The 20,635-nt window shown below is 38.7% G+C and overlaps 1 protein-coding gene and 1 pseudogene across 14 annotated transcripts in view; one reads left to right on the forward strand and one right to left on the reverse strand.

The window, feature by feature from the left end:
* Positions 1-5,254: 5,254 nt before the first annotated feature.
* Positions 5,255-20,635, reverse strand: part of MTHFD2L (methylenetetrahydrofolate dehydrogenase (NADP+ dependent) 2 like) — a 224,514-nt gene continuing 209,133 nt past the window's right edge. For 13 of the 14 annotated variants that reach the window (XM_049885999.1, XM_049885997.1, XM_049885996.1 and 10 more), the window contains 2 exons: positions 5,989-6,119; positions 5,255-5,334 (listed from right to left, as the gene is read on the reverse strand). In XM_049885999.1, the coding sequence (XP_049741956.1) occupies positions 6,007-6,119 (113 nt within the window). In that variant the 3' untranslated portion in view covers positions 5,255-5,334; positions 5,989-6,006. Of the gene's footprint in view, positions 5,335-5,988; positions 6,120-20,635 lie in introns of those variants that run through there. The other variant, XM_049886000.1, reaches the window with a different exon arrangement.
* LOC126077483 (protein Dr1-like) lies at positions 8,845-9,408 on the forward strand (annotated as a pseudogene).

Raw genomic sequence — 20,635 nt, forward strand, 5'->3', positions numbered from 1 at the left:
CTTCTCTGCATCTCACATAGCATTTGTCATCAGAAATACCATACTTGAGTTTGGGATGCAAGACCATATCATTTCTTCATGTAACATATAATAAATATAAATTATTAAAGTGGGGCATATAAGGGAAGGTTCATATGAGGCTCCTGCAGTCAAGGAATTTCCCATTGTCACTTCCAGTTCCTGGACACTCTGTCTGTTCTTGCCAGGGAGATTCAGTCCTTTGAAGCAGAGGAGAGTAGAGCTGGGTCATAGGATCTTTGTTCTCTCTGGCTAATGAAGCAGTGTTTTGTCCATCTGCTGTCTTGTTGACTAACATTCTTAAGTCAGACAATTAGACACTCTATCACAATCCTAAATAGTTGCTTCATGTCATTCAGTGGTACATCCCACAGAAGATTCTAATTAGGAGGTGCCTACCTGTGCCCTTTAAATTTCTACAGTTGGGTGTCAAAGAACCTCTTCAACTTCTACATTAAAAAAAAATTTTTTTAGGTCAAACATATTTTTCCCCACTAATAAAAAATTTAAAACAACCCTCAAGTTAGTTGGTAGGAATTGTGTAGCCATATTGAGCTCAATGAGTGTACACTTTGCCTTTATTAAAACCTAACCATTCTCTGCACATATAATTATTAATACAAATTTAGAATTATTAACATATGAGATGATGAGAATACAGAGATTAACAAGTAACTGGGCCTTATATAAAATATCTTGCACTGATATCTACTGTTTTTTTGCAAATAGTACACCCATGTAACGGACGCCCACACATATAATGCACGCAGCATGCTTAGGAAAATAACACATGAGGGAGTTGCACGGTTGGCCAAAAAAAAAAAAAACATATAACGTGTGTTACTTGTGTAAAAATAGGGTATTTAGAATTCAAGTGGAAAATAACAGAAAAAATCTAAGACAAGGTTGACACATTAGAAACAAAAATAGAGCACTTACAATTCTGTATAAGCCTTATCCTTCCCTCTAGATCTTTCTATTCTACCTCCCCCCTCCAACAATTCTCTCAAGCATATTTAATCTCCCCTCCCCATAATTTTTTTTTCTTCCCCATAAACTTCTTCATTGGTATTGCTTTTCTCATTTTCCTTCCTTCCTCCTTCCCTTCCACTTCCCCCTTTCCTTTCTTCTTTTATTCTGATTCCTTTTAGTAGGTACCACATCCTAGCTTTTAATCAAACTTAAATTTATTTCATTTCTAGACTGTAACTTTTTGAGGTCAGAAGCAATGTCTTCTACTTCCTTTGTATAACACAGGACATCTAACCCAACACTGGGCAGTGGTCTTCTCCCAGTCTATGTCAATGTCTAGAAATCTCTACCTCTATCTGCATCTATATTATAACAGATTGTGTGGAGTTAGACCAAAACGAGTGTATACATTTATTTCTGACCATTCACTTCTCTTATTTTTGCTGTCCAATGCCTCAGATTTTTCACATTTAAAGTATATGCTTGTCCTCTACACATTTCTTCAACCACTTCCTATAATCATTCTTCACACTTCTATTCTTACTACTGAACTGAAACCACTCTCTCAAAAATCACCAAAGTCTCTTTAAAGTCAAGGCCAGCAACTTTTTTCTTAGTCTCTTTGACATTTTTTAAAACATTTGACACTGTGGAACTCCTAGGTGTTCTCCATTGGTTTAATATTTGCTGTCAGTAGTGATTTTCAAATGCTGGACTTCCCTGACTCAACTTCCGTTCATTACACTCAAGCATTATTCAGTTAACTCCTATAAAGTCAAAGCTTCCCAGAAGATATGGCACATGTTTTAAACTCCTTATGTTTAACCAGGACTGTCACCTTTCTAGATGTTTTTCCACTCTGGTGAATTGGGCCAGATAAAATAAAGACCCATATACCACTTTAGTTTAACGCTTATGCCAGAAAACAGCTCTAAGTACTCTATATGCTTCTTTTTTCTGGAGCCCATACTGATGAATGCCACTTTTTATACAGGAGACTTCAGCAGCTGCTAAGGAGGAAGAGGGGAGAGAAGAGAGTTGCTTTCTAGAGTCAAGTACCTTCACTTCTTCAGTCATCTCACCAAAAGTCCTTCCTCCCAGTTCTGAAAAATGGAAGAGATGGGCACTGGCCTCACAGATATCTTCGTTCATTCCTGATACTTATTAGAAAAGGTTAGAGTGAGAAAAGGCCAGGTGAGAGTCTAAGCAATGTGGCACTCCACTATCATTCCATCCCACTGCTCTTTCTATATTTTTAACTTACTCATTTCTTTCCTCTAGTCATAAGCATCTCCAGAAGCTAACTTTTTTTCTTCCATTTTCTCTCCTTTTCTTCTTTCCTTTTCTCTTTCTTTCACTTTCTTCTTTCTTCCTTACTCTTTATTTCACTAGGATTTCTTGCTGGACATTGTACAGAAAGTGGTCATCTGTCCACTGCTTAGCTCTCTCTAAGTTCATTTTGTAATTCTCATGGATTCAGTTGCCATTCACCCATTCATAAACTATTGAATGCTTACTATATCCACGGCACTGGGCTGGGTGTGATGACGTTTGCAAGATGAATCATGCATGGGTAGTGGCTTTAAGGAACTTAAGGGAGCTATGGAAAGTACATACATAACTACAATGCCCGGTGGAGTGATAATTCCATGAATGTGTGCATAAAAAGCTGTGAGAATTCAGGGGTGGGGCTCATACCGTCACAGTATTTTTCATGGGGAAGTTTCTTTTGAAGGGAATCTTAAATAATGAGTAGGATTTAGACATGTAGTGATGAGGGAAAGAATTCTAGGTTGGAAGGCATTGAGATGAGGCAGATCAATATTGTGAAAATGTTGTGGGCTCTGAGTCACATCATTCCAACAGAATTTGTTTTGAATTCCATTTCCACCTTTACTATCCATTTGACCTAAGCTGAGGCTTTTTAATAACCCTGAGGGTCAATTTTCTTCTATCAAATGAGGATTGTCAAGAAGGAGCAAAGACAAAAAAAAAAAAAGCATTTAACACATGGTGGTGGTGCAAATGGTTAACATACTTAGCTGCTAACCAAAAGGTTGGAGGTTTGAGTCCACTCAGAGGTGCCTCAGAAGAAAGGTCTGACAATCTACTTCCAAAAAATCAGCCGTCGAAAACCCTATGGAGCTCAGTTCTACTCTGACACTCATGGGGTTGCATGAATCAGAATTGACTTGATGGCAACCGGTTTACTGGTTTTATGTGATCAGTTAATGATAACTGTTTCTATTGAGGAAACCCTGGTGGTGTAGTGGTAAGTACTACGGCTGCTAACCAAGAGGTCAGCAGTTTGAATCCGCCAGGCACTCCTTGGAAACGCTATGGGGCAGTTCTACTCTGTCCTATCGGGTCACCATGAGTCGGAATTGACTCGACGGCAGTGGGTTTAGTTTGGTTTTTTTGATTACGATTGAATAAGTATAGGAAAACAGTGTATGCATAATGGTCGACAAATAGGTCAGGAATTTAGTGATTAATATATGCTGATGAGTCCTATATTTACATCAGTAGCCATGAATTCTTATCCTCTTCCCAGACTGGTATTACTTCAGAACTCTTATTTATATACTATGTCACCATATCAAACTCAACATGCCTTAAACTGATCATATTATCTCTTCTCCAAAATCAGCTCTCTTACAACGTCCTCATTTTCATCAACGATAATATCTTCAAACCTCTAGCAACAATGCATGTAACTTATTAAATACAGTCTAAATTATGCCTGATTTATCCAGGGCCTCCTTAATCTGTTTTCATGTATTTATCCAGCTATATTTCCACCACTGTCCGACACCCACTTTTCATTTTAGTCCGACTACAACCCTTGCTTTTATACATGTATATACTAGGCTCATTCTCGGTTCCGTATCTTTTAATTGTTGTTCAGCCCCATTAATTCTTCAGGGTCCTCTTTAAGGATTTTTGCAGGAGAAGGAAATTTACTTCTCTAAAGCTCCTCCATGATACCATCATATGTCCACCTTTTATGGACCACAAATAAAGTGATGCTCCCCATGAACCCACTTTATCTTCTTTATATGTTTTCATTAGCTTCTGAGAAGGCTAAGTCCTAAATTTTAATTTAGCCAGAGGAGCAGAAACTTCCAAAAATAACCCTTCCTGCATCATGGGGAGTCCCCCAAATTACAACCTTCACCTTTCCACACATGCATAGTTTTGGTCATTTTGTTTGTTTTGAGTGTCTAGTAAAAGTTGAAGTGGCCTTTTTTGAAATATGTGCCTGAGAGTTTTGAATTTAAATTTCTGTCATGGATATCAGAAAAAAATTGGTCTGAACTAATTGTGGAATGGGTTACAGAAACTTTTACGTTTGGGACATATTTTGTTTTGTACATTTCCCAGCAGGCTTTAAAGAAATGGGTAACAAATACACGAACAAGGAAACAACTATCTAAAGAAAAAGAAGACAGCTATTTCTTTACAAATTACTTTTATTATTCAGGTAACATGTTATTAATTATAAACACCTAGTCCATTTTCACACAAATTATCAAGCGTATGCACTGATGAAGACTGATGCATTGAGTAAGAACTATTACTGACATATACAAGGAGTTGGGCACAATAACAAAATGTCAGTTAAGAGGCTACCAAACCAAACAAACCTATTGCTGTTGAGTTGATTCTGACTCATAGTGACCCTAAAGAACAGCAAAGAACTTCCCTATAGTGTTTTCAAGGCTGTAATCTTTACAGAAGCAGATTGCCGCATCTTTCCCCGGTGGAGCTGCTGGTGGGTTTGAACTGCCAATCTTTTGGTTAGCAGCCAAGTGCTTAAACCCTGTGCAACCAGGGCTCCTTTAAGAGGTTACAGTATCATATTTTTACACAGATAACACACACATTATGTTTTTTACCAACCTTACAACTCCCTCGCACGTTTTCCTAGGTGTGCTATACACATTATATGCATCGGTACGTTATTTTTGAAATATACAGTAATCACAAAATAGTCTTCGACTGATATTCACGTGTATTTCCTGATTAAAAATTGTGTGTAGAAACATTGCATTTGCTTTGGGAACCAAATGCCATAACAGAAGAGGAAAGAGTAACAAAGGAGTAGATTTTGCGTCATATCCTAAGGTTTAGCCTTGGTACCTTGAAAGTATCACATTTTCCTATTAGATTTCTGAATTTTTTTTTTTTTTTTAACAAACAACTGTTGTACTTTAATGATGGCCTGGCTTACACTATATTTGTGTGACACTTGCAGGAAAATCCAACCTTAGTTTTTGTCCTGTTTCCTTTATTTTTGGATTTCCCATTATTCCTCAGTGAATGTGCTGTCCAAATACTTTTCTGGAAGAAAAAAAAAAAAAAAATGACGTGCTTCATATACTTTCACTAAGGCAAGCAGTTAGTCACAATTGGACATAATCATTACTTTTCCAGGCAGCATTGCATTCCTTGAACATTATCCTTTCCTCTAATAGAGCATCATTTTCATTAGGATGGCTTCATCAGATACATTTGGGGAGGAATGAAATCAAGATTTTTAATATTCTGCCTTTCTTTTATCAAGTATGCTTTTAAAAACTGTATGACACTTAACATAAAATGTATTAAAAATTGAGCATGTATGGCAAAACACAAACTACATTTTACAGGGGTGCCAATTTGGCTGACAAAACATTTGTTGAAAGCATACTATGTGTGATATTTAACTGAGCATCAAAAATATATTCATTTAGCATGAGCCCTTTATTGTTTTAACATTATGAACAAATATTATTCACAAAACAAATGTCACCAAAATTTTCATTGGAACTGTTTTGTTTTTTCCTAAAACTCAAAATCTGTTAGCAGGAAATGCATAAAATTATACGAATCATCTGATCCACAATGATTCCATCCATGAAAAAATAAATACAGTGTAGAAATAAATAGCTTCATAGTAAAATACAAAGTTTTCTGTCCTTTGTCCAATAAATAAATGGCATGACTTCAGTTCACCTTGTTCTTTCACACGCTCTAGTAAATGATTTTTTTAGCCGCCAAGAGGGTGTTTTTCAGAAGCATCGCCACAGTCATGGGTCCCACACCTCCTGGAACTGGAGTGATAAAGCTAGCCTTCTTCCTAACAGCTGATGGAGGAAACAAAAAGTATCCTTTATGTTTAAATTTATCTGAGCATTTCATATTTTTAGCACATTGAATATAGTGGATTTTTATTACACCTATAATTCCAACCACTTCAAATCCTTTTTAGAATGAAGAAGGCTACACCATACACACACACACACACACACACACACACACACACACACACACTTACTTAGACAAACAGTTTCATGTATGATATTTAAGGTGGCTAGGGCACAATGAGACCAAGACTCTAGGTTCAGTTTCCAGGCAGCTCAGTTAGTTTTCCATGATGAAAAGCTATAATCCATGATGGATCCAATTATCCATAATTCCAGTCAGCTACTTCTAAAATACAGGATATTGGTCACAAAGGAGAGACAAAATATAGACAGTTCAGCACAAGCTGTCCTTTAAATAGAAATATTCCTGATGTAACAGTAGCATCATTTATGTGTGGATAAGCATTCCAGTGCAAGTCAAATAAAAAATATCCAACATACGATTACAAGGGATATATGTATATATAGTCCCATTAAAAGCCAGGAGAACTTCTTATTCAGTGAATGTACTCAAAGAAAACAGCAGATAACTTTCAGCATGCTTTATTTAAGAATATTCTCACACCCCCAATGTTACCAGTGAATGGTTTCATACATTGACTTGCTGGTTTAGTGCTTTACCGTGTGAATAAAAACAATGAAGTTTTTGGTTGAGCAACATGATGAACGTATTGAACGTCACTGAACTGTGCATGTGAAAATTGTTGTTCTCACCCAAATAAGAAACTTATTATTCTTATTTAAAAACCAGTAAAATGTCACTGGTCTATAATTTTCTAAAAAACACCCTTCTAATGTTGAATTAAAAGTTCCACCACTTATTTTTCCAGTAGCTTTATATCCAACTCCACTATAGCACTTGTAATGGAGTGTGCACTGTGTCAGATACATTAACTAGGGGACATCAACACCAAAGAGGCAGGAACCACATCTTTCTGGTTGTTGTTTTTAATCTTTGGAATTCTCCATGCACAGGTTAGGCATTTGGTAAATTTTGATGAAGTGAACTAAATAGCCCCTGAAATTCGAAATCTCAAATCAATTTTTAGAAGTGTTTCGGTGTGTTTAACTGGATAGAAACAACATCAAAACATTTTAGTTCAATCTAGTTTACTGAAAAAAGAAAGCTACTCGTTTTGTTCGATGTTGATAAGTTGCATTTTTCATTTTTCAATAAGCTGACTGGATGGCAAGAGTAATGCCTTCCAGGACCCTTTCTTAAGCATTGGAAAAGCAATATTGGTAAAAATGTCATCAGGTCTCTAGGAGAAATGTGCTGCTACTGCTACTACCACTGATGCTACCACCACCGCCATTATTTAGAATGATACTACATAAAATCATATTTTTACAAAGCATTCACTTTGGAATATTAATATATTAAAAAGAACTACCAAATAACTTGGTTAAGATTCAAGTACAAACTAAATCTTTGATGGAAATAAAATAGCTTAATTCATAATCGAAATTTTCATATAACTTGATTTTCAAATTTGAAAGGAAAGTCGCTTGGATATTATTTGTATATGGCAAAACAGTAATAAACATAGCTACTATCAATGGAGTACCTTCTACTTGCCAGTCAATTTACACACATTATTTTAAATAATTAATATTTAAGTATTATTTCAGTTTAATAGATGAGGAAATTGTGGCTCTCTGAAGTTAAAGTGACTCGCCGCTCTCCTATACGGTAGAGACATTATTCACGGCCAGGTTTGAAACATTCTGTGATTCCATAATTCCACCCCACCCCAATTTAACTGTATTACCATGACCTGAACAAGTAAAAAGGTCCCAAGAAAGACTCATGTGCCAAAAATCACTGCAGTTTTCTCAGAGGGTTAGGAGGATATTCTGACAAAAGAAACAAAAAGGAAAAAGTCATAATATAGTAATTTTCCTACACTTTTACTGTGAGCACTCATAGCTCATCATCTTTGAGTTACACCCTCCATTTCAAATCACACAACTGGTATAGCAGTCTGAGTTGATTCTTCCTGAGCATCGGATCAAATAAACTACAGGACTACTCAGATATCATGACCCTCCTCTTCCAAATTATACTTTTCATAGCATGCTTGGTATGCATTCTTTTGCTTAAAGAGTGAGGTTTGGAGTGGAGGAAGAAAAAATGGGAATGAGCTGTTGCATGAAATAACACCTGCTTAACATTTTTACTCAGTGTGTGCATGTTTGCACATTTTTTTGGTGGAAGCCAATAGCCATTTATCCTGTATTCATGGAATTAGATTATGTGATGTGTCAGTGAGATGGACTGACACAATATCCACAACAATGGACTCAAATACACCGACAGTCGTGAATATGGCACAGGACCAGGCAACTTTTCATTCTGTTATACATAAGGTTGCCATGAGTCACACCCGACTTGACAGCAATCAATAGCAACAATGGTCTTCACCTGGCCTTGGCTAGGGCTTCTTTGGACATTCAAAGCATTTGGTAGCATCAACGGAGTCCTGTGAATTACTCACTAGGCAGAAGATTATGATATCATTGTGAACACAGCTGGTTATTCAAATACTTGTTCCAAATATTTTTGTTTTCTTTGGAATAAAATGGGCTGATGTGAAAATGAAGTTTGAACATGGTAGTGGCCCAGAGGTCTTTCAAAGTCGGGCACTAGAGATAGGAATGTACAATGGCTTCCTCATCTGGCAACGACGATGATCTCATTATACCCAGAGCTGCTATCAATAAGATGATCAAAGAGACTCTCCCCAGTGTCTGGGTGCCCAGTGATGCCCGGGAGCTGCTGGTGAACTGATGCACTGAACTCATTCACCTTATATCTTCTAAAGCCAATGAAATTTGCAACAAATCAGAAAAGAAGACCATCTCATCTGAGCATGTCATATAAACACCAGAAAGTTTGGGCTTTGGCTTTTGTATCAGTGAAGTAAAAGAAGCCTTAAAAGAATGGAAGATGGTAGCGTTAAAAAGAAGAAAGGCCAATTCTCATTTGGAAAACCTTGGCATCCCTGAAAAAGAATTATTGAGGCAGTAACAGGAATTATTTGCAAAAGCTAGATAGCGACAAGCAGAATTGGCCCAGCAGGAATGGCTTCAAACGCAGCAGGCTGCCCAACAAGCCCTGCTTCCTGCTGCCTCAGCCAGTGCATCCAATGAAGCAGGATCTTCTCAGGATGAAAAAGACAATGGTGATATCTGTAATTCACCAGCTGAGTTTCTATTTCCTCTATAAATGCTTTTCGCCACAAAAAAACAGTGAAAGAAATTCTTCTCTGTAATTTTGTATGCTTCTTGGTGGACTTGCCATTGGTATTCTAGGGTTGTCTTCTGTTAAGTTTCATCTTTCACGTGCTATACATGTAAAAACTGTCTCTTTGAAGTACTGAAAATTTAAGGTTCAATATAATACCAATTTTGAATTCTATTTGAATTATACATTATATATATTAAGAAGCAGGCAGTGACAAATATGATAAATATATATAAATAAAAAAGGTTCTTTTTTATTTGATTTGCAAGGAAGTCAATGTCTGAGAAAAGAATATAAGTTTATCAGTGGCTGGCTAGCATTAATCCATTTTTTGTTTGTTTCAGGGCTTTGGTTCGATCCAATTCGAACCCCCGCTGAGAATATGTATTTCTACCAAGTGTTAATGTTGCTGGTTAGGACCGATTCTGAGAACCATCAGTAGAGCCTGTACCCCTTGCCGAGGAGTCAATTCCGACTCATATCCACCCTAGAGGACAGAGCAGAGCTGCCCCATAAGGTTTCCAAAGAGCAGCTGGTGGATTTGAACGTCGACCTTTTGGTTAGCAGACACCCTCTTAACCACTGTGCCATGAGAACCTCTTGTGGTTCTCAAAATTTATCATATGTAAGAATCACCTGGAGATCTTGTTAAAACATAGATTCGGATTCAGTACATCTCGGGTGGAAATACAAATTCTCAGCAGGGGTTCTAATCTGAACGAACTGGTTTGAAGCTCTGGTCTGTTTACGTAAGGTCCAGGGTATACAAGTGATTTCTCAAGAAAGGTGGGGAATTATCATTTGCAAATGATGGTGGGTACAGATGTCAATAATCAAAAGAAATTATTTAATCTAATGATTTGCATAACTATTTCAGGGCTGTCCCAAGCAAAGTATTTATGAAGTATCAGAGGTGGTATACCAAACCCAAAACCAGTGCCGTCGAGTCCATTCCGACTCATAGCAACCCTATAGGACAGAGTAGAACTGCCCCCATAGAGCTTCCAAGAAGCACCTGGCGGATTCGAACTGCCGACCCTTTGGTTAGCAGCTGTAGCACTTAACCACTACACCACCAGGATTTCCCAGAGGTGGCATAGGAACTAAAAATTAGCCACATAAGAAAGTTAATTTCAATTAATGTTTGATGCTGTGAAAAGCACCTTCCTCAATCACTTCTGCAAGATGATAAGTTAGCAAGCATTACATCACCAGAATGGCCTCTCATTGGCTGGCGTATCCCTGAGGGCAGACAAGGGTTTGTACCTGCTTGTAGAAGATGATGCTTTTTAAGATTAATCTCACTATATGTGGGAGATGGTGTTTGAGATGCTCCAGTGAAGAGAAATTCAGAAGCATTTTAAGGCAGTAATATCTTCAAAGAGTTATTTACTGTGTATATTGATGTGAGGCAGTACATGTGTGTTTTAAGGGAAATACTACAAGTTTTGTATGTATGAGAATCTGGTTCCAGGTGTTAGATTTTGATTGATATCAGCACTTTCATCAGAGGCTAATTAACATGTATGGCAAAACCAAGGTTAGATTCAATTTTATAAAGTCAACAAGATTTAAGAGCTACTGAAACTGACAGTTGAGGCAAATAAGACAGTCATCACATCCTATTGCTGTCTGCATGGAATTGGCTCTGAGGAATGAGATTTAGATAGAAATGACTTGGTTAGGTTTTAGGCAGGTTTTTGAAAATGAAAATATTTTGAGAAAAGGCAAAAAAACTATCACAACAATTTATTTGAATGATTTCTCTGTAAACTTTCGATCCTGCAATGTAAATTTCCTAGATTTCCTTGGAGGGTCTATGTTCAGTTGTATAAAAAGAAAATAGATTACTGTTTAAAATCAGTCATTTTAGATACAACATTTGCTTCTGCACATCTTATTCTCTTTGTCTGACATGTCCTTCCTCCACTTCTTATCTGATAAATATTTATTTTTGCTTTTCAGACCTATTATAAATGTCACTTCCTTGGTGGAGTCTATTGACTCCCATGCTGAGTTAATTGTTCAATCATTGTTCCATCAAAATTTTAGTAAAGTGATTTTCAATTTGCAATCTAAGAGTATGTTGGAATCTCCTGGGAAATTAGTCAAACTACACATGCCTCTCCCATCCCAAGATTCTAGTATGCCCCCCTGCTAAGAATCACTGTTTAAGCTGAGATACGTTTCTAATGGGAGTGGGAGGAACTATACATATAAGCAGCGTGGAGGAAGTTTATAAAGTGGTTGAGATTCATTGCTTCAATGAGAGCTTACTGTGTGGCATAGATTTGGATATGTGTTAAAAAAAAAAACAAACTAGATGTAATGGTCTTTGCCTTCAAGAAGCTTATAGTATCTGGGGCAAAATACCACCATGACACTGCCGAGTATGTTCTCCCATTTATAATTATTTGGATACATGTCTGTTAAGAGAAGAGACTTCACTTCAGAATCGTCCTTAAACATGTGAAGGGCTTTAATGTGAAAAAGAGGTAGATTTGCTTTGGGTTCTTTGAGGATAGAATTAAGACCAAGAAGGTTGAATTACAAGGAAGCAGATGTTTGCTTAGTAAAAGGAAGATGTTCCAGAAGTGAGAGTTGCCCAACACTGCAATAACCCCCCCCCGCATCATGTACTGTACTTCCGGTCAGTAGAAACATTCAATTAGGGGCTGAATTATTACTACTTTTTTTCTAGGCTACGGATCAGTCAGTTTTTGCCACATGACAAGCGACTCTAAAACTTAGTGGCTTAAAACTCTGGTAATTTATTATTTCTCATGTTTCAGTAGATTGGCTGGGCTGTTTTTGTTGGGCCAGCACAACGGGAGCTGGGTGGTCTGGGATGACTTTGCTCACATGTCTGGGGCCGGACTTTGGATGACTGAGACAGTTGGGAAGACTGGACGTCTCCTTCCACATGGTCTCTGTCATAGGTTGAAAAGTGGCCTCCTAAAAGTTATGTCTGCCTGAAACCTCAGAATGGCACCTTATTTGGAATAAGGGTCTTTGCAGGGGTAATTAAGGTAACAATCTCTAGATGAGATCATCCTGGATTAGGGTGGGCCCTAAATTCAATGACAGATATCTTTATAAGAGAAAGAAAAGGAGAAGACACACAGAGAACCGGAAAGGAAGCCATGTGAATACAAGGGCAGAGACTGGAATGATGCATCTACAAGCCAAGGAATGTCAAGGTTTGCCAACAGCCACCAGAAGCTAGGAGTGAGACATGAAATGGATTCTTCTTCAGAACATTCAGAAGGAATCAAGATGGCTGACACCTTGATTTTGAACTTCTGGACTCCAGAACTGTGAAAGAATTAGTTTTTGTTGTTTTAAGCCACCGAGTTTGTAGAAATTTGTTACTGCAGCCCCAGGACCCAGATTCTATTTCTGGCCAATGCTCCTCTTGCACATTGCTGTGATGCTGAACAAGTTTCAGTGAACCTTCTACAGCAAAACAGACTAGAAAGAAAGGCCTGGCCTGCTTCCAAAAATCACCCAATGAAAACCCTGTGGATCACAATGGAACAGCATCTGATCTCCAACTGATCATGGGGATGGCACAGGACTGGGCAGCATTTTGTTCTATTGTACATGGGATTGCCATAAGTTGGAGCCAACTCAATAAAAACAGAAAACTAGTACAGTCCCTTATCCTCCAGGAGTCTAGTCCAGACTACTTCATATGAGAGCCGCATGCTCCCAGGCAATTCCCAGGCAAGCACCAGTGTGCAAATGCTTGTCAAGCCTCTGCTTGGATCACATCTGCCCCATTGGCCAAAGCAAGTCACATGGCCAATATCAAATTTAAAGGCTTGGGATGGGAAGAGTGGCAAAATCACATTGCAAAAGGCATGTGCATACAGGAATGCAAGAAATTCATGGCCGTTTTTAAAATAATCTACTTTAATAATATCTTGGCTTCTAGTCTCTACCATCTCAATTCAAACCACAGCCAGATTTATCCTTTAAAAGAAAGATTTGATCATTTCAGGTTAGGAACATTTAATGGATCTACACTGTCTCTAGAATAAAATATAAATTCTTTCTCATGGCAATCAAGATCTTTTATTATCTGGCCCTAACATCCTTATCTGTTGTACACAGGGCCACTATGAGCTGGAAACCAACTTGATGACACCTAACAACAACAACAACAGCAACAGCATTGTTATCTAGCATCCTTTCCTAATCCTATACTCAACTATTCACAGTTTCCACACAGGTTACAAACTGGCCCAGAGAGATTCCCAACAAATGTTTCTTGAGCAAGCCAAACATTATCACTACCCCTTGGAGCTGCACCTCCAGTTGGAGGAGACAGACATTAAAAATACAATTATCTTATTAAAAACATCATTAATGAGAAATTTTGTAATCTTTTTCATACTTAGTCTTTGAAATCTAATATGTATTTTACACTTACCCCCCTTCCAAAAAAAAAGAAACCAAACCCATTGCCGTCGAGTCAGTTCTGACTCATAGTGACCCTACAGTTTACACTTACAGCACATCTCAATTTGGACTTTCCACATTCAAAATGCTCAGTAGCTGCGTGTCGCTGGTGGCTGCCATATTGGATGTCACAGCTTTAGGTTCTGAGAATCCCATCCTCTTTCCCTTGGTCCACCTCCCCCATCTCTGCCTAACAGAGTAGCAGCATCCTGAAGTTACTAGCTCAGTGTTACCTCAGTGTGTCCCTTATGCCTTTTAGTCTTCTATCTTGTGCTACTATAACAGAAATACCACAAATGGATTGCTTTAACAAAGAGAACTTATTCTCTCACAGTCTAGGAGGCTACAATTTCAAATTCAGGGTACAGCTCCAGAGAAGGCTTTTTCTCTCTGTTGGTTCTGGAGTAAGGTTCTTGTCCTCAGTCTTCCCTGGTCAAGGAGCTTCTCAGGGCAGGGACTCTGGGTCCAAAGGACATGCTTTGCTCCTGGTGCTGCTTTCTTGGTAGTACAAGGTCCCCCGACTCTCTACTCACTTCTCTCTTTTATATCTCAAAAGAGATTGACTTAAGACAAAACCTAATTTTATAGATCGAGTCCTGCCTCATTAACATAACTGTCACTAATCTCACCTCATTAATATTCTAGAGGTAGGAATTATAACACATAGGAAAATCACATTAGATGAAAAAATGGTGGACGATCACACAATGTTGGGAATCATAGCCTAGCCAAATTGACACACGTTTTTGGGGGACACGATTCAATTCTTAACATCTTCCAATCCTTATTTAAGCATTCCTTATAATAATTCTCCATGTTAAAATGATTGCTGTGTTTTTGGTTTTCCTGAGTGTTGCTAACCAGTAAGGATATCAAGGGACACCAAGGATTATACAAGGATTGCCAAGAACCAGCAGAAGCTAAGAAGAGGCAAGACAGGACCTTCATCTAGAGCCTTAAGAGAGGGCTTAGCCCTGCTGACACTTTGAATTTGGAGTTCTGGCATCCAGAACTAAGAGACAATAGATTTCTGTTGTTTTAAGTCATCCAGTGTAGTCTTTGTTATGGAAACCGTAGGAAACTAATAAAGATTAATAAACTCAGGTTCACATGGGAGCACTCATAGAGGGAAGAGAAATTAAATATGGGTTTCAGAAAAAGGTCTGTAAAATGACAGAAAAAGCTTCAAGGTCTGATGGATGTCTGGGGTGAAAAAAGAAGAGAGAGTAACACAAACATAGGAACAGTAGAAGCAAGGGATGTTTGGATTTGATAATGAATCTGATACATTGGAGGAGCTTGAAAGGAGTTCATTATGACTAAAGCACAAGGTGAAAAAAGAGGGTAAAAGAGTTGGGGCTTGGAAGGTGTCAGAGGCTAGATAACCCCTGAGGTGAGGTGTCAGGAAACTGAGGTTGGATGATACTAGCTGTAGTTACGGGGTTCAAGATGAATAAACTTTTAAGAAAGCCACCTGTACATAAACTTGATTATTTATATCTTTAGAAATGGTTAGTTTTGTAAGATGAGAATTTGTAGAGAAAAATGTGTACTAATAAATAATTTTCAGAAGTAATTATTTTTGCATTTTCATAGTTGCTCTTCCATGTCATTAAGTTATTATCCAAGAAATCTTCTTTAGAACCTGAAATACTTATCTAATCTACAGTGTTTTCTCTTCTCCACTAGGTGAACCTACTTTTCTTTAAGTTATTGCCTTTAAGCTTTTAAGTGAAATATGGAGAAGAGGTTATTTCATCTTTAAAATATGGGATGATGAGATGAATGATGGAAGAAACTAACTGTCCTCAGAAAAAATCCAAGGGTGACATATGGTCACACAGTGTGGAAAGAGTACTCACGAAGGATACTGTTTTAGTTATCTAGTGCTGCTATAACAGAAATACCACAAGGGAATAGCTTTAACAAACAGGAGTTTATTCTCTCACAGTCTAGGAGGCTAAAAGTCTGAATTCAGGGCACCAGCTCCAGGGGAAGGCTTTCTTTCTCTGTCAGTTCTGGAGGAAGGTCCTTGTCATCAATCATCCCCTGGTCTAGGAGCTTCTCAGTGCAGGGATCCCAGGTCCAAAAGATATGCTCTGCTTCCAGCTCTTCTTTCTTGGTGGTGTGAGGTCCCTCTCCCCTCAGTTCACTTCTTTCTTTTATATCTTAAAAGAGACTGACTCAAGATACAACATAATCCTATAGATTGTGTCCTGCCTTATTAGTCAGATCACAAAATGGAGGACAACCACACAATACTGGGAATCATGGCCTAGCCAAGTTGACACACATATTTGGGGATCACAATTCAATCCATAATAGATACTAATATCAACATATGGGACATTAAATTGCCCTTTAAGAACTTAAGTAAGAATAAAAGAAAAAGTGTGTGATCATTAACCTTTTGGTACCAGCAACCCATGTTTCATGAGAGGCTGTCTCCAGCTTGTGTTTCAGCATCATGACTTCCTCTGGAGACTCTGTGTTCCCAGGTTCTCAGGGCCTGGCATTTAATAATCTGAATTCTCATTTAAGATAGTTTATTAGGAAGACTCATAATTATTTGGCAATAGTGAATTTCTGCTTCAGTACATTACATTCCACTCCAGTGACCCAAAAGAATGGACTTTCCAGGTGTACCTAAACAGAATTAATTTTGCTAGCACAGCTTGAAATTGCATATTCTGGTGGAGTCAAAGAACACATTTTGTGCTATATAAGTCTATTTTTGAAAGGAGGGAGAGGATGGTGGCAAGGCAGCAGAAGAAAAATTTGTTTCTCTTATGCAAATGTCAGTCTCCTGAACCATGTGTGTAATTGCCTAAATTAAATGCTTGGAGAATTTTCCCATGCTTCTAAACGCAGGCAATTTAGGCATGGCCTTTTAAACATATCCACTATAATGAAGAGGAGATCAGCTACAGGAAAATGAAGTACAGGAATAACAACCAGAAAAACCTGAATGGCATAGGACTGGAGAAATAGTATGACTCAGGAGATGATATGGAAAACACTCCACTTTCTCATATGGTTGGTGTAAATATGACGCTTAAGAGCATAATGGTCCACAGAGAGTCAAGGGCTCCTTGACAAGGGAATGGCTCACCAAGGCGGCAAGGAATCAGGTGCCCCAGGGCAATTTACTATGCTTCCTCTTGCATTTATCTGGTTGTCTGATTCCTGGGGTGTCCACAAGTTTTTTACAGATATTAGGACATTCATTATCAGGACACTCTGTGAGACAGTTAACAGGATAGATAGATAGGCTTATTGCACTAATGGGGTATATTTCTATATAAGTTATGTTGACTTCATTAGGTTGGTGAGCTGTATTTACAAGAACTTCCCTCACCTGTTTACTATGCAGACCATAGTTGTAGGGTGAATAGGATTTTTTATTTGTTTGCTTGCTTTAGCTACTTTTTCTTCTTATATTAAATAAAATTTATATATATCCTGCTACCTGAGTAGTAAGGAGCAATAGTTAAGCACTTAGCTGCTAACCGAAAGATTAGCAGTTCGAACCCACCCAATGGCTCTGTAGGAGAAAAGAACTGACAATCTGCTCCCATATAGATTATAGCCTAGGAAACTCTATGGGCAGTTCTGCTTTGTATATGGTCACTACGAGTTCAACAGCATGCAACAAGAACAATAACAACACCTGAGTAGTAGAGGTGAAAACCTAAAAATACCACTCATACCACTCAGAAGACATTTGATGGGGTCAAATAGCAAATCAGTCACCTAGTGAAAGTCTGAAGTTGCTTTCTGTGAACTCGGTCTATGACCCATCACGGGAACCTACTTTCTGACCACAGATGGTGTCAGCTATCACAGCCAGTTTCCATTTTAACAGGCAAGAATAGGAGATGCTGCTACAGTATTTCTGATAACTCTACTAAGAGCTGGGGAAATGACTAAGGATACCATTTTTTCACGATTTCTTTAAAAGTACAAAATCATCATCTGCTCCTGTCATCTTCCCAAGCCCCTGCGCACCGCCCCCCCCCCCCCCACACTACTGAGCATTCCTAACAGAGTGGCAAATCTGAAAACTAGATGCGCTGTTTGGAGTATCCTCCAAATCTCTTGGCGTAGCCACGATCTTCATAGTCTGCCATAATCAACCCGAGACACTAGGGTATAAAATATCCCTCCCAGAGAAGCTTCTCCTAGATCTTTCAGAGATTTGAGGGGCTCCCAGTTCAGGGACTGTCACCTCCTCTGTTCCATGCAAACTGCTAACTGGTTGAGTTTGAGGAAGAACAATAATGCTCTCTATGTAGGTCCTGTTCTCCTTACAGGTGAAACCAGGCTAATGTGAACCCCAAATAGGGATTTTGAAGAGAAAATTATTACAAAAGAGGTAAGTACGGTGACTGTTTTTATCTGAACCCCAGATGTTTTTAGCAGAAGTTTTCCTCACTTCTTCCCATAAGCCATTGCCCAGCTGGCAGTGTCTTTGAGTAAGGTGTGAAATAGAATCTGTATTAGTATAAAGGACTAGGTACATGAGCAGGGAGGATATAGCCCTGGCTTCTAAGGTTTGGTTAACCAGTTTGGTTTAGTGAAGGTGTAGTTTTTGGTATGGTAGTTACAGACACGGTAGACAGTGCGGTGTAATTAATTACTTAATATGGCCTTTGTAGCCATAGTCTTTTAACTCTCACCCAAGTGATTGGGCAGGATTGTGTGATAGGGTAACTGTGGCCTACCAATGAGATTGGTCAGTTTTGCCATCCCGCTGGATTTGAAATGAGCCGCCTCAGAGGTGGGGAACAGAGGAACCCACCACCACCAAGGAAGAACTGCCAGGAGCCAGCACATCTTTTGGACCGGGGATCCCTGGGTTGAGAAGCTCCTGGACCCAGGAGACAGAGAGAGCGGTTGTAACCCTGAAGACGGTGAGAAGCAGTGGCAGCAGAGACTGGGTGGCAGTAGACTACATGATGGGCTTTCCGGCCCATGGAGAGAGAAAGCTGAGTGCCTTTGGGCAGAGGCCTATGGCCAGGGAGAGGCATGCCTGTGAGCATAGCTGGGAAGAGGCTGTCCTGATGGAAGAACCATATCCTTGAGTGTTTCTGAGCCTGAATTGTAACCTGTTACTTCCCTAATAAACCCCATAATCATGAGTATGGTCTGTGAGTTCTGTGTGGCCATTGCAATGAATTATATAACTCAGAAGAGGAGTAGAGAGTGCTGTGGGAGGGACAGTTGGTGTCATATCTGGTAAAGATGGCCGAGAGAAGAGGCTTGTCTGGCCTCCACCTCATGGGAGTCAGCCTTGCACTGTTGATCTTGGTTCTCCTTCCCTATTGTGAAATTAGAGAAAGTCAGATATCGCCCCCATGTGGTCAGGGAGATAGTATGGTATGAAGAAATCTAGATTTAGAGTAAATTGTTGAAATAAAAGAATTAAATTCTAAAAAATAAGAAAGAAAAGGAAAATCCCTCTGAGAGATGTGAGTGTTTTAATATGGGGCTCTGAAGAGCAATTACAAAAAATCCCATCAAGTGTGACAGACGAAGAAAAACTTGAAGAGACATCAAACACTTATTCTTATGGACGTCCTTGTGCTTCAACTTGAACCCTCCATAGAAAGGTAGATTATTCAATGTCAAGTACATTCTACTAAATGGAATGTCTGTAAAAGTTGACCTGAATCCAAAGACCTAGACTTCACAGCAAACATATTGTCTATGCTATAAATCAATAATGGAGGTAGTTGGCTCATGGTATCTCTTAGTGACCATCAGTGGTTCTATGTTTTAAGAAATGACCTGTGTGGGTACTATGACCAAGTGTTAGTCTCTCCAAAAGAGGCTTTTGCAATTGCCACCAACTTTTTCAAAACCATGTAAGAGATGACTTTATACCTGGACTCTTGGGCTACTTTATTATCTACCACAAAAACGCTGATATTTTGAGTCACGATGATCAACTAAATTATCAAATTAAACGAAGTAGTGAGGAGTCACTTTAATTTGATTATTATCACCTATAATATCTCTGTGAATGTAATATAGTTCAAAACCAGTCCTGTTTTATTAGGCACTGGTAATACAATCTACTTCCCTATGTTGTAGAACACACAAAGTAGTAACCAGGCCAAAACTACTTTCAAAAGAAGCTTTCTTTGACATGTAATTTGGAAAATGTAAGCTCTATGAGGGCAGGGACTTTGTCTATCTTGTGCATGACTATATCCCCAGTATCTCAAATAGTGCCTATCATGAAGTTGTTGTTGTTGTTGTCCAGCCAGTTTCATCTCATAGTGACCCTATGCACAACTGAATGAAAGGCTGCCCAGTCCTGTACCATCCTTACAATTGTTGCTATGCTTTAGCCCATTGTTGCAGCCACCGTGTCAATCCATCTCATTGAGGGTATTCCTTTTTTTTGTTCACCCTCTATTTTACCAAGCGTGAATGTCCTTCTCCAGAGATGGATTGCTCCTGATAAGATGTCCAAAGTATGTGAGATGTAGTTTCGCCATCCTTGCTTCTAAGGAGCATTCTGGTTGTACTTCTTCCAACACAGATTTGTTTGTTTTTCTGGAAGTCCATGGTATATTCAGTAATCTTCGCCAAGACCACAATTCAAAGGTGTCAATTCTTTTTTGGTCTTCTTATTGGTGCCCAGCTTTCACATGCATATGAAGCGATTGAAAACACCATGGCTTAGGTCAGGCCCACATTAGTCCTCAAGGTGACATCTTTGGTTTTCAACACTTTA

Source organism: Elephas maximus, chromosome 5 (genome assembly GCF_024166365.1).
Source record: "Elephas maximus indicus isolate mEleMax1 chromosome 5, mEleMax1 primary haplotype, whole genome shotgun sequence".
Classification (NCBI taxonomy): domain Eukaryota; kingdom Metazoa; phylum Chordata; class Mammalia; order Proboscidea; family Elephantidae; genus Elephas; species Elephas maximus.